The 23,388-nt window shown below is 52.7% G+C and overlaps 8 protein-coding genes across 8 annotated transcripts; 5 read left to right on the forward strand and 3 right to left on the reverse strand.

The window, feature by feature from the left end:
- Nucleotides 1–1,220: 1,220 nt before the first annotated feature.
- On the reverse strand, nt 1,221–2,156 carry AYO20_01526 (hypothetical protein; the record flags this gene model as incomplete). The annotated part of the gene is made up of 1 exon (XM_022639832.1): nt 1,221–2,156. The coding sequence occupies one exon, from the start codon at nt 2,154–2,156 to the stop codon at nt 1,221–1,223; it is 936 nt and encodes a 311-aa protein (XP_022504220.1).
- Nucleotides 2,157–6,463: 4,307 nt separating this feature from the next.
- Nucleotides 6,464–7,957, reverse strand: AYO20_01527 (hypothetical protein; the record flags this gene model as incomplete). The annotated part of the gene is made up of 1 exon (XM_022639833.1): nt 6,464–7,957. The coding sequence occupies one exon, from the start codon at nt 7,955–7,957 to the stop codon at nt 6,464–6,466; it is 1,494 nt and encodes a 497-aa protein (XP_022504221.1).
- Nucleotides 7,958–8,669: 712 nt separating this feature from the next.
- On the forward strand, nt 8,670–9,560 carry AYO20_01528 (hypothetical protein; the record flags this gene model as incomplete). Its single annotated transcript, XM_022639834.1, has 1 exon — nt 8,670–9,560. One exon carries the CDS (start codon nt 8,670–8,672, stop codon nt 9,558–9,560), a length of 891 nt encoding a protein of 296 aa, XP_022504222.1.
- A 2,729-nt stretch (nt 9,561–12,289) lies between these two features.
- Nucleotides 12,290–13,318, forward strand: AYO20_01529 (hypothetical protein; the record flags this gene model as incomplete). Its single annotated transcript, XM_022639835.1, has 1 exon — nt 12,290–13,318. One exon carries the CDS (start codon nt 12,290–12,292, stop codon nt 13,316–13,318), a length of 1,029 nt encoding a protein of 342 aa, XP_022504223.1.
- Nucleotides 13,319–14,010: 692 nt separating this feature from the next.
- AYO20_01530 (hypothetical protein) lies at nt 14,011–15,440 on the forward strand (the record flags this gene model as incomplete). The annotated part of the gene is made up of 2 exons (XM_022639836.1): nt 14,011–14,098; nt 14,221–15,440. 2 exons carry the CDS (start codon nt 14,011–14,013, stop codon nt 15,438–15,440), a joined length of 1,308 nt encoding a protein of 435 aa, XP_022504224.1.
- Nucleotides 15,441–16,851: 1,411 nt separating this feature from the next.
- On the reverse strand, nt 16,852–18,198 carry AYO20_01531 (hypothetical protein; the record flags this gene model as incomplete). Its single annotated transcript, XM_022639837.1, has 1 exon — nt 16,852–18,198. One exon carries the CDS (start codon nt 18,196–18,198, stop codon nt 16,852–16,854), a length of 1,347 nt encoding a protein of 448 aa, XP_022504225.1.
- Nucleotides 18,199–19,051: 853 nt separating this feature from the next.
- Nucleotides 19,052–20,551, forward strand: AYO20_01532 (hypothetical protein; the record flags this gene model as incomplete). The annotated part of the gene is made up of 1 exon (XM_022639838.1): nt 19,052–20,551. One exon carries the CDS (start codon nt 19,052–19,054, stop codon nt 20,549–20,551), a length of 1,500 nt encoding a protein of 499 aa, XP_022504226.1.
- Nucleotides 20,552–21,281: 730 nt separating this feature from the next.
- Nucleotides 21,282–23,138, forward strand: AYO20_01533 (hypothetical protein; the record flags this gene model as incomplete). Its single annotated transcript, XM_022639839.1, has 2 exons — nt 21,282–21,555; nt 21,610–23,138. 2 exons carry the CDS (start codon nt 21,282–21,284, stop codon nt 23,136–23,138), a joined length of 1,803 nt encoding a protein of 600 aa, XP_022504227.1.
- Between the last annotated feature and the right edge of the window lie 250 nt (nt 23,139–23,388).

Consider the following 23,388-nt stretch of genomic DNA (forward strand, 5'->3'; position numbering starts at 1 on the left):
AGAGGGAGCAAAGCCTTGGATCTAGAGAGGGACTTAGTGATGTGGGCGCAGTCAGAGGGATGTGTTTACGCCATGCTGAGTGATGGCGGAGGCGGAGGTGCAGGCCATTACAATAACCATGAAGATGGAAAATGAGGGAAGGACCCAAGCATTGCCGTCACCGTCACTGGCACCACGACCCGCCAAACGGAAATGGTTGTTAGCCTTGCTGGTGCCACTAGTGCCTCTGAGGGCCACTAAATGCCACTAGTTCAACCCCGCGCAGGTCACCAAGGCTCAGGCATTAGCAAACTCCTCGTAATGCTCATGGCTTTACTCGTATTTGTACATCCAGTATTACGCCTATCGGCCACTTATGTACAAGTAGTATTCAGCAAGTAGCAACCCTGTCGCTCGGGTCTTTTTGGTCATTCGGCGTCCTCCCTCCTCGAGTTCCGCATCTACTAGTACTCGTACAGTATGTAGATACAAGCTCCTTTCAAACTCTTGAGAATCCACCCTCGGTAGAATCCCTTCCCAATCATTCGTCAGAGCTCAATGCAAGGCATTATTTGATATTTCAACAATTCTGCTCAATGGTTTTTTTCTTCTTCTTTCCAACAAGGAAGTTTCATCCAGTGTTCTCCCTCGAGCGATGGGGCTCCCGTGAAACACCGTTTCCCAGCCTTTCGTGCTCATGGTACATGTTTGCCTCCTTGTCTTCTGTAACGCCTCCCGGGTATACCCCATTACCAGCCGAAGCATATCCCACGTAATACTCGCTGGCCATTTATCTGGCCCCGTGACCCACACCCTTTTTCAATATGCGCCTCCTATTTCGGGAAGTTGCTAGGATGGCTATACGCCAAACAGCTTCATTGCTCTCGTACAACGCCGTGTGCCATGCCTCCGGAAAGGCCTCTTTGCAGCTCCCACTCTGGGCCCCAGCGACTGATGTCCATAGAATAAGGCCTCCCGGTTTTTGAGCCCTCGCCCTGTTGTGTGCACACCTCGGTTCTCAATCGTTTGCTCTAGAGTGGTGGCAGACGCGTCTCCTTGCATTTCACAAGCCATATGGGGTGTTTCTTCCCGCAGCGGTGGATCGAGTAGATCATGATAACCATTTGAGCTCGGTATTGGTGGGCCTGCAAGGGGGTGTGGCAAACTTTGTCTTGTTGCCTACAACCACAATACCCGCCAGCATTCGCGACTATCTCGACTTTGGACCCGGTTTGCCTCACCTAACTATCATCTGTGCGGCGCTTTTTGCTCGTGAGTGATTTTCGAACGTTCTCCATTGCGGTAATTGCACTTTCGATCTGCTCGGCCTCTCCCGCGAGCTCTTGAAGCATTAGTTCCAATTCGACACACCGGCGCCGAAGCCTGATAATCTCTTCTCTAAGAACCTCAACAGAGCCCGAAGTCAGAATGGGATCGTTTGCCACGGGGGTCGTGGAACCAGAAACCGGCCTCGTCTCGGGAAGCTTTTCCTTACCGGACTCGAGTTCTTCAATTCGTTTCTGCAGCGCTGCCCGTTCTCGCTCCCACCCTTCTCGCTCCAGTTTGAACCGCCGCGCTTCGTCAGCTCCCTTGAGTTGTAGTTGCGATGACATAGCCACGATTTGTCTCCACTGTGCACCATCTGCTGACGATTGCTGATGAACTTCGTCACGTGATTTGACCAGATCCTGGACCTGACTTTCCAATGCATCCACCTGTTGCTGGAGCCGTATTTTGTCCTCGGTCAACGTGTTGATTTCGTGATCGGACACTTGCGACTTCTTGTCCAAAGCGGTGCACCGAATCTGAGACCTTGAAAAAGCGGCCAACAACTGGTCATGTTCGCGTTGTAGAGTCTGAAGCGCGAGAGTCTTGGTCGAAATCTGGTGTTGGAGGTCTTGGAGGTGAGAAGTGTGGGCAGCCTGAGTTGTCGTGGGAGAGTATTGTAAATATTCCGAACTCCCTGTCCGCGGATACTGGATTGCCGGTGGTGACGGCAGCGTGCGGCTGGATGGTTGAGATTGCATGGGCGACTGGGCTGAGCCAAAAACCGAACTGGAAGACGAGGCATGAGGCGACTGCCCCGAGCCCGAGGCCGTCTGCTCGTAGGCTGGATTTCTTTTCAACTCTTCCCCTTGAAGGATTGGGGGAAGTCCTTGTTCGAATGGACGTGGCATCTGGACAGCTGGGTGCTCAAGTGTGCGACGTTGGTGATCATCACTTCGAGGAGTGTCTGGCGGAAGGGGTGCTTTGCGGGGGTCATTTATAGATGTGGGAGCCGCCGAAGATTGCCCATGGATAGATAAACGACGTATGTCGTTTACAAATGGGGGCGGAACAACATCAGCCAGGGGGGGTAACCCCGGTTTCGACGTAACTACGTGTGAGTGTATGAGGCGACTCGTATTTCGAAGTTCATTGAGGGTCCATGTAAGAGACTGTTTGAGGCCTAGCTTAGTCACTTCGACTCCGATAGACTTTTTTGGTCCCGTCAGCACTTCCCGTTCCAATGGGGCGGACCGGGGCTTACCTCGAAAGGGCTTTTTTGCCCTGTTGAAATGGCCAGAGCTCGAGTGACCTCTGATTGAAGCTCCAAGAACCCATGTACGAGGTCCAGCACCAGCGACTCGGTATCTGAACAGTTGCCGCATGATCCGCGCCACGCTTGATGATGGGGAATATCTTCTCCAGGGGGCGCGGGAGGGCGATGCTCTCCCGGGTAAACATACGAGCTGGTCTGGGGGGCGAAAGGCGGTCGTCAGTCACTCTCACCAATAGACGTGCCCATCCCAACCCTTCCGAGGATATGGTTATGGCGTCTATGCGACCACCAGTCACATACCTGAGGGTATAGCCTGCTCTTGGACGATTGCACGTCTGTTTCTAACCTCTCCGGTATATAATCCAGTCGCGGACGCTTGTCCGGAGGCTCTTCCAACACCACCCGTGGACTGGTGCTCCCAGGAGACCAGAAGTATCTAGCAGGAGGAGATGATCGGTCTGTGGTACGTCGCTGGTGAGATTGGTCCAAAGGCAGGTCGCGTTTTCGGGGTGTCTGATGCAACGACGGCGAGAAAGGACCATCTACCCCTCGGCGAGAGGGTTCAGGCGCACTGGTGACACGGGAGAGGAGGAGGCTGGAAGCCATAGAGGTATTGGGCTTCACATCTTCTGGCTCATCTGGAGAATAGAAATCACCGTCCATCCCTTCCACCGATCTCGCACCAGCTTCTGGTCCTTTGTCAAACGGGAGTGGCGTGTGCAAGGCAACATTTGAGGGGACAGTGGCTGAGGAAGAGGAGGCGTGTGGCAAACCAGCGCGAGGACAAGAAGGGTCGGTCTAGGACGAGGACTTTTTTTTTCTTCTCGGTTTAGGCGCCGTTTAATCGTATGTACCTTCCCGCCTAACTTATCGTAAAGGACGGGCGCGGGAGGCAAATCCTTGATATTGCATACTCGCGGACTGCGACGAGAGCCAGGACGGGTACCATAGCATGCCTAAGCAGGCATGGGGGAGACTGTACAGTATGTTATGTCCTTGACTGGATCGCCCTGCAGCTAGGAAGGAAATGGGATCGAGCAAAGACCAGGGCGAGGTAACAGAGATGGTGATCGTCGATTGGACCGTGGAAAGGCGGGCGCCAGGGGATAAAGAGGATCTGGTCGAGAGAAGGCAGAGATCGAGAAGGATTGGAGAAGAGGAGCAAGAACTATGATAATTGGAGTCAGCCCGCAGGAAGTACGAGGTGAAGTTTGGGAATGGAAAAAGATCCAGAGATCACCGCGCTCCGTACTTTGTTTCGAAGAAGTTTAGTACGCAGTGGGCGTATGGATCACTTTACCAGCAGGGCGCCAACGGTCAAAGTTTAGCCTCCCGCCAGTCAAGGATACTGCAACGGGCAGCCTGGTGGTGCGTCTCGGCCGCGAGGGCCATCTTTTTTGGGAAATGGGAGCTCCGATTCGCCTACGCAGAGGGCCTTGAGGGTTTCCGGGTGGGTGAACTGTCTGCTTCGCTCCGCGTGTGGTCCATTGTAACAGAGATGTTCTGTAAAAGGTGCGCTTGCTCCTTTGGGCTCGCCACGGCTGGCGTGTTTTCGGGATGCGAATGAGGCCAGCTATTGTGTCATTGGCAGGGCGGGATGGATCTGGAAGAGCCTATCGGAGGTGACCTCGACGACTGACATCAAAAAACTAACCCGAGGGGGGAAGTGGTGTAAGGATTGCTGGAGTCAAGGAAAGGGCAACCATGGGGGACCTAACATTCCACGAGAGATAACGTGATCTGAGAGAGAGAAAAGGAAAAAGGGGGGGAGGAGAGGTAGGAAGCGAGTGTCATGCACAACAAGGAGGTCGAGGGAAAAAAAAGATCCTATACCCAAAGGCAGATGCAATGCCTTGTTGGGAAGTTCCCCAGCCTATCTAGGGAAAGCTTCGAGGCAAGGGGAAGCTGGCTGACTCGTCGCCGCCTTGGGTGAATGGCGCTCAATGGGTAAGAGCAGCGAGAACCAGTCATCGGCCACCACTGACAGCACTTCACATCCCATCCCACCTCCCTCGCTCCCACCAGGTGATTACCTCTGCAAGTCTCCAGCTGGTGCCAACTGCAGCCAACAGCCAACAGCAGCCACCCTTCCGAAATTCTTACCTGATCAATTGCCACTGCTGCACTCCATAACTGTGTGTTGTAACCTCTCCAGCTCCAGTTTTCCGATGACTACAGTTGACCACAGTATTAGATAAGCCACTCACTAAACCCGATCCCTACCCATCTCCTCCGGAGCCAAGCGCGGCCGCAAAAGAGACCCATCGACAGAACGAAAGATGAACCGACTACCAGATGGATCAGTGACCACAAGCTCGGCCGTGCGGACTAGGGCCTCCAATGCCTAGCCAGCAAAATGGGACAAGAGAGGGGACTCCGTTGGACAAGGCAAGTACAAATGTGGTACATGGGCACTAGGTACCTACATCATATGGAAAAGAGGGCTCTTCTCACGCTCCTTGAAAGGTATCGGCACCCGAGGACAGGCCACGATCAGGCATACCACGTGGGTGCTAGTAACATTGACCCAAGGTAGGGATATGTATATCACCCAACTCTTTTGATCCTTGAGATACTGGGTCGCTAGCCATGATCCAGACGGGCAAGTCGTGAAGGAATGTCATGGGCCAATTCACACCGAATACTTGCCGAATCCTGCAGGGTCCACGACCAAGACAAATCCAACGTTATCATGCTCTGGTCTCTCTGCCTTTACGAGTAGTAGTGCCAGTTCTCGCACGAAACGAATCCCTTCGCAGCCTAGCACTTATCCGGTTAGAGATCTGCAGAGCAAAGTATACCGCTCTTGCCTCTCCCTCCTGACCACCACGCCTCTTGGTCTCGCCGCAGGCCCGCAAGAACGCATAGCGAGATTCACACAAGACTGCTCCTACTAGAATTAGAAAGAGAGAGGTACTGGATCACTACGGACCCCTGGCAGGGATAGCATGACGAATCAGAATTCTCAAGCACAGCCGAAAGGTTTTGAGAGGAGCCGAGACGGAAGCGGTTTCTTGCAAAGAAACCAGTAAGAGAGACATCTCTGCTCTGAGTAATGGGCGATAGCGGGAAAAAACAACAATAATTACTCTTCATTCCAGTCAAGTGGTCAATGCACCTGGACTCGGGCCGAAGAGAAGAGGGGGGCGTATTATTCATCCAGCCCCTCGACAGTCATGGGCAAAAACGTCGGCAGTTCTCCACTGACATGCAGCGGCACCAGGGAGCGGTTGACGTTTGGCTCTAGGAACGAGCAGGAGAAGAGAGGGGAGAAGCTTGGTAGATCGGCCCTCAACTTTCATCCCTACGACTGTGGGGGCAACTAGGTAAGATGGGCCAAAGCTTCTGCACCAACTTACACTAGCTACACTATAACCAATTCATTCCTAGTGAATTGACTCGGAACACATCTTGGACCTTTCCCTGGGATTGCACTCGTCATTTTGCATCTCAAGGGGACCTTCTTCGGTCGCCCATGATTCGACCGACTCGGTCCTCCCCTCACACAACGAGCCCCACTATCCCGACACCCTCCGGTCGCCAAGAACTCGGATATGCAGTGGGAATGTCTTCTCGAAGCTCACTGCCACTCTCTGTGACCTCGCTTCGGGTTAATCCACCGTCCTTTTTCTGTGAAATGCTACTCCATCGTTCTCCTCGCTTGAACCATCGAAATGGCTCTTTGGTCGCGCTCCAAACAACACAGATTCCCCTCTACATCTTCGATTCAAGCCGAAAACCTTGTCAGCAGATCTTCCCTTTGTGGGAATGCGCACCCTTGAGGAGTTGGCGCCAGGAGGACGACATCTAGGAACGGGTTTCTTTCCAAGCTTCTCTTGTGTCATTGTTCTTTGGATGTGACGACACCAAAGCTTCGAGCACACTCGTTCAGATCCAGCGTGCTGTTCCGCGCTGGGTTGTTGTAGCGCTATCGCCGCGGCTCTAAGAAACCTTGCCTCGTAGGTTCCAAATACCCTTCCTGGCAGTGTCGGGGATTAATTCTACAGAAGGATGTAACTCCACGTCCGACAGAGCTTGTTGGACTTCGCTCGCAAGCCGCTCTTGTTGCTCCCGAAGCATGAAACCTTCTATTGCCCTGCAGATACAAATCTCTTGTAGTATCTGCTCAGCGAGTGTGTGGTGCATCTCGATCAACGTTTCAAGTGACGACGGCCCCGGTGACCCATGTACTCGTAGACCCGCCAATAAAGCCGCACACGCTCTAACTCGGTCGTCCACAGCGGACACCAAGGCTGACCATTGTGGGTCTATCGGGTGGGGACAATATGCTTTCTCCTCGTTATTACTCTCACGAAACAGATTGTCTGTAACGTTGGTTGGACGCCTGGAAGACGCGTCAAGGTACCAGTCTTCAAAGGTCATCATGACAGCCTCCAGTGGTCCATCCTGGCCGCTGACCTCGTGCAGCTCTTCTAGGCAACCTGCAAGCAAGAGTAATGTGTCTGACCCTGCATGCTCTACATCTTGACGGCTCGGTTCCTGGTCGAGCCACCTCCTGACGGCGAAGGCGTTGATTTTCGCCTGTCGATCATGACACAGGGACCTGAGGGTGCTTAGCTGATGCTTCACCCTCTCGGATCCTGTCTGTAGCTGCGATTTGATAGATGCCTCGTAATGCTGGAAAGTGGCCGCAGACTTGTCGTATACGAGAGACAGTTGGAGAAGTTCATCTTCCTGACGCGCAACTTCTGTGCCAGGTATGGCGCGGGCTATAGAGCCGGAACGACCGGCGACGTGTTGGGGATCCGAGGGCAAGACCGGGACGACAGAGGTTGATATCGTTGTTGGCTTTTTGGGACTGTAATGTTGCTGGTGGGCGTTAAAGTCTGGTTTTTTACCCAGTCTCGCTGTCGGTCTAGCAGAGGAAGACGACACATTTCCTCCAGCAAACACGTGGGGTCCGACCTTGGAGACGACTTCTCGTGAAGTTCCAGTATCGGGGTTAGGTCTCGGCGGCGCTGACGCGCTCAAGGCTCTATTGTGCGACTTTGAGACCGGCAATCGTGTGTCGCCAGAAGATTTCGTTGAAATGCTATGTTGCGAGCGCGAAGATGCCGTAGCGGTTGCCACTTTAGGCGCGCTTGAGGTAGGGCGTATGATGGTTGCACTACTTGATGACTGACTCCTCGAGTGGCCGGGTACTAGACGACTAGCACGTGCAGCAGCACTTACTGTACTAGTCTTCGTGGCAATGCGAGAACCACGAGGCTTTGACGGGTCGCTGCGCAGTCCATCAGATGCCTCGTTGGTGGCGCGGAGACATGCCGGGGGCGGTTCCAGCCTTGTCGGTTCTTTTGCATCTAGCTGAATCTTGCGCGGCGCCTTGCCGGTCGTCGCTGCTGAAGAAGCGTCAGGCAAAAGGGAAGAATTGGTCTTGATTGGGGACAGGCTTCGCGTAGGGATATTAGTAGGCATGACACATTAGTCATGGCGCTTATCGGTCAGGGCTCCGTTTCAATGTCGGTCCGCTTCAGCGATGGAGGGAAAAGAAACCAAATATTGTTTCAGACCAGCTGGAAAGTTGTCATTGGGGCCATGGTTCAGGGTGTTATTTGGGTTTGGACGAGTGAGAAAACAGAAGGTGAACCAACCAGGTCGGGGAATGTAGCGATAATAAGCCACAAGTACGTGGCCGAACGCAGCAGGTGTTCCGAGCTAAGCTTAAAAGTCTCCTATTCGTCAACCGAAGCCTTTCCCGTTCTTCCTCCTGACTTTGCCTGTTTGCAATGCTATCCAATTCTCAGGTAAAAATCAGTGTCATCACAATGTACTTGGTAGGTACAGCGTACGTGAGTGAAGCTCCCTTTAATACCCATCTAGTGTACTGCAAAAGATGAAGACAGATTTCAGAGAGCAACAGTCCTTCGCATATCACGAGTCAGGCCGCCAGCTACGGTTCTCTCGGACACATACAATATGTCTCCGAGAGAGCCAGGCCTGACAATTCTGCTACATTTAAGAGCCTCTTTCTTCGAGGCGATCCATAGGATTCTGTTCATTCTGCATCGAAAGAGTTGCTGTGTGACCACCGAGAAGTGAACGCAAATTATCGCGGGCCAGTTATCAAAACTTACATCCACCTGATCAGACGGTCTTTAGCATTTGCACCCAGACAGCGAACGCCACCATGGCCACTGATGACGGACACGCGGTATATAAAATGTTCAACGATGCAAACTTCACCAAGGTATATGCGGAGAGTGCCGAGAAGATGACCGGGCACTTTGCCGATCTGCTCATCAAACAATCAAAGTTGGACGAAGTGTCTGAGAATGAGGAGTTGGTAGTGCTGGACCAGGCTTGTGGGACGGGAATTGTCTCGGAGCACCTAGTCAAAATGTTGAATAACAAGCAAAGAGCCGACCTGGACCTCACCTGCGCAGATTTCTCGGACACTATGATCGAATTCGTTGGTCCGCGGATTCGTGGGTTCGGGGTCAAAAGTGCCCATGCCGTCAAAGCAGATGTCATGGACACCAAACTCCCCAGCAACAAATTTAGCCATGTTTTTCTCAACTTTGGACCCATGATTTTCTCAGACTGGAAGGTCGGCATGACCGAAACCCACCGCATTTTGCAGCCTGGCGGCACTTTGGCCATGTCTTCATGGATGGTACTCGGCTGGTACGACGATGTGAAAGATGCCTTTGCCACAGATCCAGAAATCCCCTCGTTCCCGTCAATAAAGCAACTTTGTGAGCTAATCAACTCGGATGGGCGATGGAGTGAGGTGGACTGGATTCGAGACAATGTGGCACAAATTGGGTTTGTTGATGTGGATGTGCGAGAGGCGCCCCATACCAGCATATTAAGTGGCGTTGACCAGTTCACCCGCTTGATGACTGGCATGGTGGGTTTGGTGCAGCAAAAGACATGGACCGCGGAGGAACTGGAGAAATACAGAGACAGGGCGACGAATGCTGTGGTGTCCTACATGAGACAAAAGTACGGTGACGGGGAGATCAAGTGGGACTGGGTCGCCATTCTGACTACTGCCAGGAAGGCTGGGCCAGCATGAAAATCGGATCCGAAACTTGGTAATCTGGTCTGGAGCTTTCGAGTTGCAGGTATGCAAGCATCAAGGAAGAATCATATGTGACCATACAGGGGAGGCTGACTAGGTACTTGGTGAACAATGACTCTCGTCTCCCAGAACGCTCACTGTCTCATAGAGGGCTTAACTCCGAGCCGGATCCGTAATAGGCTGCTGTGTGTACTCGTAATCTTTCATCCTTGCCATTGCGCGGAGAACGAGGGATATATTGGGGGGGTTTTTTTTTTGAGAAACTCGTCCGAGTTACAAGCGCAGAGTGAGCGGGACTTTTTGTCTGCGCCTCCCAAACACCCGTAGCCTCATGTTCCGTACCTCCCCAAAGTGCCTAGTGCTAGGTATATGTACCTCTGGACAAGGTCTTGTATCTAGTTTACCACCAGGAATGAACCCATTTCTAACACTAACCCCATGTTGCCCTGTGTACTCGGTACACGTAATTATTACAAGTACTTTGTACTACAACGTTAAGAACATGCGAACCATCACAGAAAAAGTCTCTTTTTGCCACCACCTGCTATGAGGCTTATTGAAACATGCTCTATTTGCACGATATTCCCCCCTTTGTCCTTTATTTTCACCTCTTTTGTCGATTATCGGCCGTAATGCTTGACACTTTGACACTCATGACAGAACAAACTGTGAAACTCTGCCAAAACGTTTGCTGCTCCTTCTCGCCACAAATATGCTCACCGTTGTTGTCGTCGATCAGCCCAGGTCTTTGAACGGCGTTAACGCCATTCGCCATTCGACCTCGAATCTTGGGCAGAAGGTGATGTGATATGATTGTCAGCCCCTTTCTGTGCGGCAGACGATCTTCTACACCGTCCCCAATCATCGTCCCACCATCTGCGTAATGAGACCTTTCCAAAGCATGCAACGGACCTTTGTCTTTTTGGCCACTACGGCCCGGGCAATCCCTGCCAGCTGTCCTGAGGTGACTGCATCGTTCGAAATGCGCCTTGATCAAAATTTAAATGCTCGCCCTGCACCTCCATGCCACATCGCAGGAGCCACCTGGAGGATCAGGGCCACGGACTTGTTCTTTGGTACACTCCATCCTTTTGCACTGCCATCATGTATTATTGGGGCCTGAGCAGACTATATTGGAATTGGTGACGAGTGGGAGTCCAACTCTCAACAGCTTTGATCCTTGCGGAGAAGGCGAGTACCGTATTATCCTGCTTGCCTTATCCTGCCTTAATCTGTGCCGTGTCAATACACCTCAACCTCGATGGAATCCTCGGGCCTCGATCTCTCTTGTGAACCTTCGACGCAACTAATCCTACATAGTAGATTCAATAAGCTGTTTTTGGTGAGATGCTGAGAATTTTGTTTCCTTAGGACGAATCCCCTTTTTCTATCGCATGCAAATGCCAGGGGAAGGATGTCATCGCCTGGGAAAGGATTCGTTGTGGAAAATCATCAATCGTCCTTCAATGTTTCACAATTGATCGTGGTCTGGGCTGGAGCGGGTAGCCTTCTGGAGCGAGGCGTCAACAACGGGAGAATCGAACGGGTGGAGACAGGAGCACTGTCTCGACGTATGTAGGCAACGCACTGACTGGATAGGAAGCTTTCAGGTCTCCGCAAGCCGACCAACAGCCATTTAGGGGGTCGCCAGATCTGAATATGTGTGCAGATTTCCACGTGGGAAAGTTCCCAAGTTGGCGAGACTATCGGGAACGATGCCTGTGAATGGAAAAGTAGTGGGCCTGAGACAAACATGTGAGGCCCAAAGCGACACAAATGGCGTGGTTTGCTCAGCGCAAAGCTGGCTGGACGCAGGGGAGCGCAGCTGAAAACAAGCTGTCATAGCCCAGCGCCAGTCACTTCCAAGGAGCAGGATGTCCTCCTAATGTCATCCGTAAAAGCTTCGACGTGGTATTCTTGTCGCTGAGGTAGTAGTCTTGCTCGCATCGGGCCGTGTGAGTCCTATAAAGGGAAACATCGCATCGGAAGGCGGACGACTCTTTTGAAAATAATCCAGAACAGAACACAAAAGCAACACGATATTACATGAAGCCTTCTCGGTACCTGTAGATTGATTGTAATGCACGACAGACACACAGCAAGGGCCCTGCGAGCACCAATAAGCCACTCAGCCAAGCGGCAACCTGCAGCGCGAGAACCAAGTCCAGCTAAAGGCTGGCCGCTAAATTCCAGTTAGAACCGGGCCCTGACATTATCGCCGGGCGAGCCCATCACATCACATCCACCATCACAACATTCCCCCCAGCGCCCCCCGATCTAGACTCCCTGACAAGGGCGCCGCGGCTAGGACCAATCTCCACCTCCGCAATTTTGTGACTAGGATCGAGCAACACCTCTTCCTCCCTCCTGACTCTTCCGTCGAACATTCCTTTTCTCAAACCACCAGCCATTTGGAACCACCTCCACCAGCAACCTCAGAGGCTCTTGCGCCTCGAGTGTTGCTGGGTCTTTATCTTTCTGTCAGCCTTTGCGTTGATACTCGAACAAAAGCACACCGCGAGCGCCTCGAAGGTGCCGATAAGTGGAGCGCTTTGTGATTCTACGGTTTTCCGGAGGTCTAGCGATAGCCCTCTGCACAACAACAAATTCTAGAACCCCTACCACCGATCGCACGATTATGTCGTCTTTCGCTACCTTATTCAGCTGAATCATTGCATCACTCAACATCCAGGATCCAGGATTGCTTCTTTTCCACATCCACCATGTCGCCGCTGACAAAACCCCCCTTGAACCTCTCCGCTACCTCCGACGGTCAAACGTTGACGAGCCTTCCCATCGATTCCTCTCCGCCAATCCGGGCAGAAGATATCGAGTTGCCGCCATCTCCTTCGGGCCTCGAACCTGAATTATCCTCCTCTCCTTCACCTAGATCATCTCCTTCGAGGAGTGTTGAGACACTTCCGAAACACACCCACTTGCTTACACAGAATATCACACCGTCGCGTCCTCGAGCTGCATCTCCACCCAGAAGAGTGAGGCCACTGTCAGTGGGAAGTTTGGTCAACGCGCCGCCTATGCAAAGAGCCCATTCATCGCCTGGTGTGGACGCCTCAGGCCGGTACATTACTCCTTATGGTGTCCCGAGAAGACCGTCTTCGCCACTACATTCAGGCAGAAGAAGAAGCCCGTTACGTGCGGCTGTGGAAGACACTCATCTCGGCGTTCCATCCTGGAGCGGTCTAAATATTGAACCGAACATACCAGAACATGAAGAGCTTGAACTGGGCGTAGACGTGGATGTGTCACAACCCTCACCCATGTCATCCCTCTCCCATACATTCCCGAGAGCGCGTCGGCGAGGTGCACTGCCACTTCACCAGAGCGCAAGCGCCCCAGCTCTATATACGAAGGCTATGAGTCCTAGTGTATCGGGAAGGACATCACCGTCTCCGTCCTTCGCACCACAGAAGTACACCTACGAGCCATACCCCATGTATTCTCTCAGCTCTGCTTCGAGCATGCCCAGTACTCCAACATCGTTACGTTCTCGGTCGCCGTCTATCAGCTCGCTGGAGACAATAGAGGATGCACCAGACGCAGAAGTGGCGGCAGTACTTGAAGAAGAGGAAGCCAAGTTGAGGGGGGAGGATGTGGACGCGGGCGATTCGCGGCGAAGAAGCTCTCTCGAGATTCGCGGGGGCAACCTGAGGAGTAACAAGGAAAGAAAGCGATGGTCGGTCTGTGGAGCGGAACGAAGAGCGGACTTTTCTTTGGAACCCATTGAAGAATGATTAGGGAGGCACATTTTGTCCGGAGCACGCAACACAGGGCTTGCGCGCTGGAGCCGCGGCAACGGCTCACGCAACATTCGAATCGATTTTGGTATGGAGTCGGGAATGAGAAAGGCCTCGACCCAGAAAGGGCCTGCGAAAGAATTACGGGTCCATGGGAGGCGGCGCCTTTTCAGAGATACCCACCGTGCAAGCAATTCGGTATTATTTTACATTCATGAGGCATGGCATAGCATAGCGTTGCATAGCAAGAAGACGTGAGACCGGGCAGCAGAGGACACGTTATGAACTCTGATGAGAAATGCGAGCATCAAACAACCCTGTCAGAACCTTGGTTTTTCTGTTTATCTTAGATATTGACAGTTGACTCGATTCGTGCTCGATAATGCGTTCATCCAGCCTCGCCAGGCACATTTTTAGCGCCGGATGTGAGCCCACTCTTACTCGGGACAAAAGAGACAACAGGCGCAAGGCTGCACCCTGCATAAATAACATCTGGCCAGAATCAGCCTCACCCTTCCGTCCTTTCAATCCTTCGCTGCGCCGCCGAAACGCACCACTACCACCCGCAGTGAAATCGGAAGTCTTTTCTATCCGCCCTGAAGAAATATTCGCGATTATCCCATACATGTCGCGGACTACAATACAAGAGCTGTCAAGGCTCTCATAAACCATAAAACTTCCCAAGGCCAATGGACTCCTCCTTCGAGAAACATGGCTTTGACGAGTCGGCATTCGAGGACAAGGGCCTGTCAGGGCTGAGGACCTTCGATGCGTTTCGTGAGTACCGCCCCGTCATTCCTCCAGGGAGGCAGATCGCACGTTTGCGACCTGATCTGGCTCTGTGTCTGCATTGCCTTGTGTATAGCAGAACCCCCGTTACTGATCATTCCTTCTGATAGCGAAAACTAAACCGAACTACACCTCTGCGACCACGCGCGGTGGCCAATGGACCCTCGCCCTAATAATCCTATGCCTCTGTCTTACTGCCTCGGAGCTGCGCACGTGGTGGCGGGGGACCGAAACCCACCATTTCAGCGTTGAGCGCGGCGTGGGCCACGAGCTCCAATTGAACCTCGATATTGTCGTGGCGATGCCGTGTCGCGACCTCCACGTCAACGTCCAGGATGCGGCGATGGACCGAATCATGGCCGGCGACCTGCTGAAAAAGGAGGACACGAACTTTGAGCTCTGGCTGGACCCGCGGAAGTTGTTTCGGCTGAGGAAGTTGCAGCAGGGCATCTACCATGGTCTGCACGAAGGAGATAGGAAAAGGAAGAAGGCCGAGGAGGAAGATTCTCACGTGGGCCACGTCTTAGGACACATGCGTGAGAACAAGGGCCGCAAGTTCGCCCGCTCGCCCAAGCTCCAGAAACACATGCCAGTCGACAGTTGTCGCATCTACGGGTCCCTCGAGGGCAACAAAGTGCAAGGCGACTTCCACATCACCGCACGAGGACACGGCTACATGGAATTCGGCATGCAGTCACATCTCGACCACAATCTGTTCAATTTCTCGCACCATATCAACGAGCTCAGCTTCGGGCCCCATTACCCTAACCTCCTGAACCCGCTGGACAAAACGAGCGACACCACCGACGCGCACTTTATGCGCTATCAGTACTACCTCTCCATTGTGCCCACGATCTTCACGAAGCGCCGAGTCGCAACCAAGAGTGGCAGCTTGGACCCCGCCGCGCTGCCACAGCCTCCCACGCTGGACATGGCGCCGAACACGCAGCGCGACAAGGACGGCGTCATCCGCCACGTCCCGCACCCCGAGCAAGGGCGGGACACGAAATCCATCTTCACGAACCAATACGCCGCGCAGTCCCAGTCGCGCGAGGTGCCCTCCTCCACCGTCCCGGGCATCTTCTTCAAGTACGACATCGAGCCCATCCTGCTCATCGTCAGCGAGAGCAGGGCGAGCCTTTTGGGCCTGCTGGTCCGGCTGGTCAACGTGATCAGCGGCGTGCTCGTGGGCGGCGGCTGGATGTTCCAGCTGTCCGAGTGGGCGGGCGAGGTCTGGGGCCGGAGGAAGCTGAGGAGGAGCGAGACGGGGCTCGGTGTCCTGGATGGCGCCAAACCCAACGGTGAGGCCAACGGGCATTTGAAGCATTGAGAACCCCCGCACCGGCCAAAAACGCGTCGAGATAGACCCAGTTGGACCTTACGAGAGCCGATTGAGGCAAGCATTTTTCAATGAGCAATGGGACATTGGCTAGACATGCATCCGCAAAGAACGGGCAGATACGCGCGAGGGACGAGAGCGAGTCACAGTCACGATCTATCTACGAGTACTCGTACGAATACGCATCGGACCATCTATATATTTATCAAGCAATCAATCCACAATCCACAACATACATGGGTTGCATGAATAACCAAACACGATAACGGGGAGGATTGCATGTCTTCTTCTCTCCTCTTCTCTCCTCTCTACTCCTTACATCCTAAGCGAAGTCTATCTGGACTTTTCCCATACGAGTAGTGCAAGAATAGTGAGACCACCAGGGCACCCGGACACTCGATGACCGATAATCAGTAGAAATCCTACACACACACACCCGCTCATACGTGGTCCTGGAGAAGAGCAACGCCATCCAGAACGAGAATGAGAATGCTCGCCTATCTTGCCATCTGATATTATACGGGGTCGTGGCCCCGAGGGCGGGGGGGAAGAGTCTCTTCAATAGACCTACATGCATCCGGCATGCGTAGAGGATGAATGGAGATTGGCAGTTAGGTAGGCGGGCAGGCTGGTGTGCGGGCTGGGAGGGAGGTACTATACCGAGTACAACTACAGCTTATATGCGGCACAGAGATCCTCTGGTCCCTGAAATTTTAACCATGAATATTAATTGATTGACTTACAAACTGACTGTCTGTCTGTCAGTCAAGTTTTTCCGACTCTTTTTAACCCTAAGAACCCAAGAACTAATCCTACACGTCTAAAAATGCTTCATGCCATCTCTTGTTATTCATTTCCATCGTCAGGTTGTTGGTACATTTTCCCTCTCCCAATCCTAAAAATGCGTGTACTCCCAAATGTAAATGCAGCTTCACTTCCGGCGGACAAGCCCAGAAAAGAAATAGGGATCTTGTTGCGGCTTCTCTTCGAATAGATTGGCTGCGAGACAGAATATAATCTGGCATGTTCCATCACCAGGATCTGGTGCTTGAACAGACCGAGTGTTGCGGTTCAGTGCCATGTAGGGTCTCAGTAATCGTCAAAATAAGACGAAAAATGTTGACCGCTATGGCGCCATAGTTTCCAGTCTGGTTGGGGTTGATTTTGTTTGAGGCGCACAACCATCAAGTCGCTGCGGGTCTCAATGTAGTCAAATGAGGACTGAGTCGATTGTCCAGGCAATGGATACCATGGTCGGTGTGGTGTGCATCAGTTAAGTCGCAGGTGGTCGATTTGCGACTGAATTGTGCCTCTATTGAGTAGATACTCTTTGAGCTTCTCCAGTCCTTTTGTCCACGTAGAATGAGGAAAGCCGAGCTTAGCGAGTTTCGTTGGGTGCCTTCTATGATATTTCCCGGCCATGTATAACAACGTCGCGGTACAGTTCTTCGGGCAGTTCTCTCACAATCCACACAGTCATCTTGATCACCTCATCAGCGTTCAGGTTCGGAAAACTTCGCAGCATCTTCGCAGGACTGGGTTCTCCAAGAAGCTTGTCCTTCAGCAAGAGGAGCTGAGCAACAACGCAGATGACGTTTAAATGCACCCCAAATGCGAACAAGAAGTCCCATAGTTTAAGGACCTCTGGAAGAGGTGGAGTGCACGCACACAATGTCAAGACGGAAGGAAAGGCGTAGATCTTCGCCGGTAGAGACTTGCTGAGCAGGAAGGATGAGAGGGTCGGATTTATCTCCGACAAGATTCTGTCGATGAGATCAAGTCCTCTATGTACGCCGGACATGGTCGGAGAGAGGTACGTCGGAATATGCTCAGTCAATAGGCTTGTCAGGATCGCGTATGCCTGAGCCTCCGAGCGAGATGCGTATAGCAACGGAGCGGAAAGAACGTTAATGCCCTGGAGGTATGTGGATTGAGGATATCTCTGAGCAAATTCCGAGGGAGGATCGGAAGACTGTTCATCATGTATCCGCCAAGCGGTTGCATTCAACAGTCGGGTCAAACTCGCATCCGTAACACGTCGCTTGAAAAGTGTATCGGTTGCCAACGTGCGGAAGACATCGTTGGAGATCTTCTCGTAGGCAGGGCTGCGACTTCGGTGTATGAGATCAAGATAGGTATCAGTCGAGAGGGGGCCGATGTTCAGAAGAGTCAACCACAGATATATTCGGTAATCGGACATGCCTTCTTTGGTTGCATTAACTCCACTGGTAAGGATAGAGTGTCGGAGCAAAGAGAGGGCGGTGGCAGCGGTAGTCCCAGGCGGTGGCCCATCACGAAGGGTCATTTCGAGGCTGGACTTGCGGGCATGCGTCAGAATATGGTTGGAGGAGGGATTTGAGAGAAGTGTAGGCGGCGGCTTGCGGTTGCGAGGCACATGGGGCAGAGGGGCATCGCTGTTTGCGCGGGCGCGAGAATGGCTAACGGCGTTTGAAACAGTGGTATGTTGTTGTGTCGCCGATGGCTGAGGTTGACTGATCTGTTCGCGTGAGGGCTTCGTCAAGACCCCAGACCGAGGCCTCAGATTGGAAGATTGGGTGCCCATATTGCTGGTCGAGGAGAGCTGATTGTGGGATTGCAGCCGACGAAGACCGCGAGACCTTTCAGTAGAGGTCAAGTTATTCTTCTCAGGTGAGTCCGGAAGCCTGACAGAAACAGGGTCGGGAGAGGGAGCGGGCAGAAAGACATGGCGACCGGCGAGCTTGTGAGGGGAGATAGAAGTGGCTGTCATCGTGGTAGTACGTGAAGAGACGCGGGTGAGGCAAAGACGGAGGGCGCAAATGGTGGGATGCAGGCAGAACGCGTCAACAGGTTTGGAGCTGGAGTTATTCCATATCTTGAGGGCGAGTGAGACTGGATCGCAGTTGGAGATGGTCCAAAACCTTCAGCTTTTGGGTCGCAGGGTGTTGGTGTTTGGTGTTGCAGCCCAGCCACGAGTTTAGCAGTTGTTGGCTGAACGGCCCTGAGGACCCCGCCATGTCCCCTAACACAGGCTTTGGTCTGACGCGATCTGACGCGTGATCCTGGCAACTGCGTTTCTGCGGTGCGAGGTGCCGCAGCCAGGAACTCGAGGCATCACCATCAGCAGCAATCAGTGCCAGCACCAAGTGTCTCGACAAAATGATCGTCAAAATTCCTGGCTTACGATCCCCTTCGCATGTCAATGACCTGCAGCACAAAGCAAGATGGACACCATGGGGAATCGTTCCGGACATCTCCTCGATAATCCAGATTCCCAGCCACTCGCCTACCTAACCGATGGCGCCATACTCGTACGAGGGAGGAAAGATAGCCCAGTAAGCTGCTCCCCATTTCCCTGTGCAGGAAGCCGTTTGTTGATCCACACACTCCGCCAGCGACAACTCCGACAGCAGCTCGCAAAATGAACCTCTCCAACATCAATCTTCCTTTTCACTACTCACGAACGAGTGCAAAACACTGTCATCTATCCGAGGCTTCATCCAGCATAATTTTTTCGTTCCAGCTATGATAACACATAGATAACACTGCGGGCAGAGAGAGACGGAACTTTGAGGTCTTGCGTTTCCACCTAGTCAGAGAAATCCCCCCACGTTACACGAAGAATGGCCGGACGTCGACCCTCCGAGACCAGTGCTCTTCTCAACGACCATGGGATTGATGACTTCCGGAAGTCTGTTGAACAAATCGATCAGAGAATATACGGGACAGTTGACGAGGAGGAGTCCTTGGTTTTCAAAGGTCCCGATCTTGACACGACATGGAAGACAGAGACCAAGCTTTTGGCTCGGTATTCGGGTCCATTGATCCTGACCTATATCTTACAATACTCCTTCAGCTTGGTCACAGTGTACGTTGCCGGACGTCTGGGGACAAAGGAGCTAGGAGCAGCATCCCTAGCGACGATGACAGCCAATATTACGGGATTGTGCGTCTTTGAGGGCCTCGCAACCAGCCTCGACACATTGACGTCGCAGGCATTTGGGAACGATAAGAAACATCTGGTTGGTCTCCATGTTCAACGCATGAGTCTAATGGTTTGTGTCGTCACCATTCCGATAGGCGCTATCTGGATTTGTTCTCCTTGGATTCTGTCAGCTATCGTGCCCGAAAAGGATGAGGCTCTTCTGGCCGGTACTTTCATGCGCATCTACTTGGCTGGCGCTCCTGCTTGGGCCATCTTTGAAGCTGGAAAGCGTTTGTGCCAGGCCCAGGGCGATTTTACTGCCTCGCTCGTGGTTGTTTTGGTCTGTGCTCCTCTGAACATCCTTTGGAACTGGCTCCTGGTGTTTCATTTCCACCTGGGCTTTGCAGGTGCTGCTTGGGCCGTGGTCATATCCAATAACCTTCAGCCGATTGTTCTAGCTCTGTATGTCGCCTACATTGCCCCCTCAAACTTACAATGTTGGCCAGGCTTGGACTTGCGACGAGCATGCCAAAACTGGGGTCCCATGATCAAATTGGCCGTCCCTGGCGTCCTCATGACGTTTTCAGAGTGGTTCGCCTTTGACATTCTTACAATCGCAGCTGGATATCTGAGTGAGCCAGACCTTGCAGCTCAGTCTGTTTTAATGACGGTGGTTGTGACCATGTATCATATCCCATTTCCCATCTCCATCGCAGCGTCGACAAGATTCGGCAATCTCATCGGATATGGAGCGTTAAATGCTGCGCGGAAGGCTTGGAAGACGCACTATCTGATCTTCATGTGCATTGGGATATTTGATGTCATCTTGCTGACATCTTGTCGACATGTCATCGCAGCTATTTTCACCACGGACGACGCGGTGAGGGCAATCATCGCCTCCGTCATGCCAATCACTGCGGCCGCCCAATTCTTTGACGCACTCCTTGCTATCTCAAATGCTCTTTTGCGTGGGCTTGGGAGACAAAAAGTCGGTGGTTGGGTCAATCTGGGGGTCTACTATCTATTCGCTCTTCCGTTGTCGTTCTTCTTGTGTTTTGGTCCGCCTCAGATGGGCTTGGGTGGCATGTGGATTGGCCCATGTACAGGACTCGGATGCGCAACAATCATCATGGCCACGTACATGCGGCTGACCGACTGGCAAAAAGCTGTCGAAGATGCACGAGCACGGGAGGAGTAGTTGGTAGGGACGGGAATGGACTTGATGTACCCTAGGTACGTCCGGACTTTCCAACCAGGGGTGTGTTTGCTCTAGGATACGGCCGGATAAGTCGAGTGCAAGGTGTTTGAAGGATTCGAAATCTCTCAACGTTGCGGTGCTTCCTATCGTCCACCAACAAGCGACTCTTATGCAGCCAACAGGCCGACTACTTGCTGATACGACAGCGTTATAGCCTTTGGAAGGATCTCCCGGGACGCTCAGCTGACTGGATCTTTTAACATCCGCTCGTGTCCACCACCAGATTCGATGCATTTGAAAGGTCAATGCATTGTTTCGGCTCTCGGCATGATTCCGCATTTGGCCGACGACAGCCGCAGACAGCCGCGTGGGTTGAAGTTTATTCCGCCCATGGACGACTACTGGAGTCCGTTGTTCTCCTCCTTTCCTTGTCCTTGACGACATCATCTCATCCTTCTCATGGGGAGCCGGTTCTTGCTGTGTTGATGTGTCCAAAGGTTTCATCGGGTCAACTGCTGCGGTAGTATCTGACCTAATCCGCGCACTTAAGAACCCCGTCCTCTCCGGGGGAATACAAGATAAGTTCTCCCGGTTTATCCTATATAATTAACTCTATTCCTGGTCTACGAGAGCCAGTTTTCTTTGCGATTTCGTTCTCGCCTGATTGTTTCGTGCCCTCCAATCTCCCGTGACTTGCCTTGCCATACCTCAGCCACTGAATCATAGAATCATGGCTTCCTACATCGACTTGGCTGAATACCTCTTCCGGAGGATTCGCCAGGTTGGAATCAAGTCAGTTCATGGTGTTCCCGGAGACTACAACTTGACTGCTCTGGACTACATTGAACCAGCCGGCCTGGATTGGGTCGGAAACGCCAATGAACTTAATGCTGGATATGCTGCAGATGGCTATGCCAGGATCAGAGGAGTGTCAGCGCTTGTCACTGCCTTTGGTGTCGGCGAGCTATCAGCCATTAACGCCATTGCCGGAGCATACAGTGAAAGTATGTGTCCCTACCCCTTTGGGCTCTAGGATCTATGCTGACATTAGCCACCAGTGGCACCGGTCATACACATTGTAGGCACGGCCCCCACCAACGTGCAGGACAACCGCTTGTGCATGCATCATTCGCTGGGAGATGGCAACTTCAGAATCTTTGCCGACATGTACGCAAAGATTACGGTGGCCCAGGCCAATCTGAGAGACCCGGGTACTGCACCGGCGCAGATAGATCGGTGCATTAGAGAATGTGTCCTGCAAAGTCGACCAGTTTACCTCGAGTTACCAACCAACATGGTGAAGGCCCAGGTACCGTCAGCGGCCCTCGATGTGCCCATTGACCTTTCAATCTCGCCGAATGACGAAGGCTTCGAAGACACCGAGGTCGAGCTCATCCTCAATAAAATGTATTCTTCCAAACAGCCTTTGATCATCGTGGATGGGTGTACATCAAGGTACGGTGTCAGTCAGGAAGCAGATGAGCTCGTGCGAGTAACCGAGTTTCCAACTTCGACTACCCCTTTCGGCAAGGGCATTGTCAACGAGACATATCCCAACTTCTATGGAATTTACGCTGGTATTGCGGGCAATGAGATCTACATGCCCTGGGCACGAGGCTGTGACTTGGTCATCAAACTGGGACCCTTGGAGAGCGATGTCAACACTTTTGGGTTCAGCACCATCCCAGACCCGAAGTCGGCCATCATTTTCCACCGGGACTATGTCGAGATCGGTGGTACCAAATATAACAACCTTCACATCAAATCTCTCCTGCGAAAAATCCTCTCAAAGCTGGAGAAGGACAAGCTCCCCAAGTATCACCCGTCTATGGACCTAGGGCATCCACAGTTCCAGCTGATGGCGCTCCCCGCAGCCGACGAGAACGATACGATTGATCAGGCTACCTTCTGGCGGCGAATCTCCAGCTTTTTCCGCTCTGGTGACATCGTTATGGTGGAGACCGGCACAGCGTCAGTAGGCTGCCGCGATATGGTGCTCCCCGCGCATACCTCTCTCATTAATTCTTGTATATGGCTGTCGATCGGCTACATGCTGCCAGCAGCTCAAGGCGCCGCTCTGGCTCAGCGAGAACTGGTTGCAGAAGGTAAGCGCCGCAAAGGACGGACCATTCTCATCGAAGGCGATGGCAGTCTGCAAATGACGGCGCAGTCTATCAGCGACATGATTCGGAACCGTATTGATGTGACCATTTTCGTCATCAATAATGACGGATACGTGATTGAGAGATGGATCCACGGCATGAGGGCGGGCTACAATGACATTCAACCATGGAGATATCTCGAAGCACCATCGTATTTTGGGGCGCCTAAGGACGACCCTGCATATCCTGTGATGACCCGGCGAGCTGAAACCTGGGGTCAGTTGCAGGAGATTTTGGCCGAGCCTGGACTTCAAGCAGGTAGAGGCCTCAACATTGTCGAGGTGATGATGGACCGGGAAGATGCTCCGGACGTGCTGAAAAAGCTAGTCCAGAGCACATCGCGGAGAAACAGTGGCGAAGCCGATCGTTCCCAGCCGCGCCAAACCATGAGCCACGAGGAAAAGGTCATGAAGGTTCCCGGATGAGGTGATGGATAGACTCTGACACACAGCGGGTCGTTCGGGAAAGTGTAGTCTGCTTCTTTGAGCACATGGCATTTGGCCCTTCTGACTTCTGATCTCTGGGGTTTGGTTCTAGCGGGTTGGTGGAGTGCTGGGCGTTGTGAGAGGAATGAGTCTAATGTCAGGAATCTCCTTCCCCTTATGACATACTATATGATGACGCTAACTGGTAGCGATATTCCTTCCGGTTTTCTGGTATTTAGAGCGTGGCCTG

This window comes from Fonsecaea nubica, assembly GCF_001646965.1.
Source record: "Fonsecaea nubica strain CBS 269.64 chromosome Unknown Scaff6, whole genome shotgun sequence".
In the NCBI taxonomy this organism is placed as follows: Eukaryota; Fungi; Ascomycota; class Eurotiomycetes; order Chaetothyriales; family Herpotrichiellaceae; genus Fonsecaea; species Fonsecaea nubica.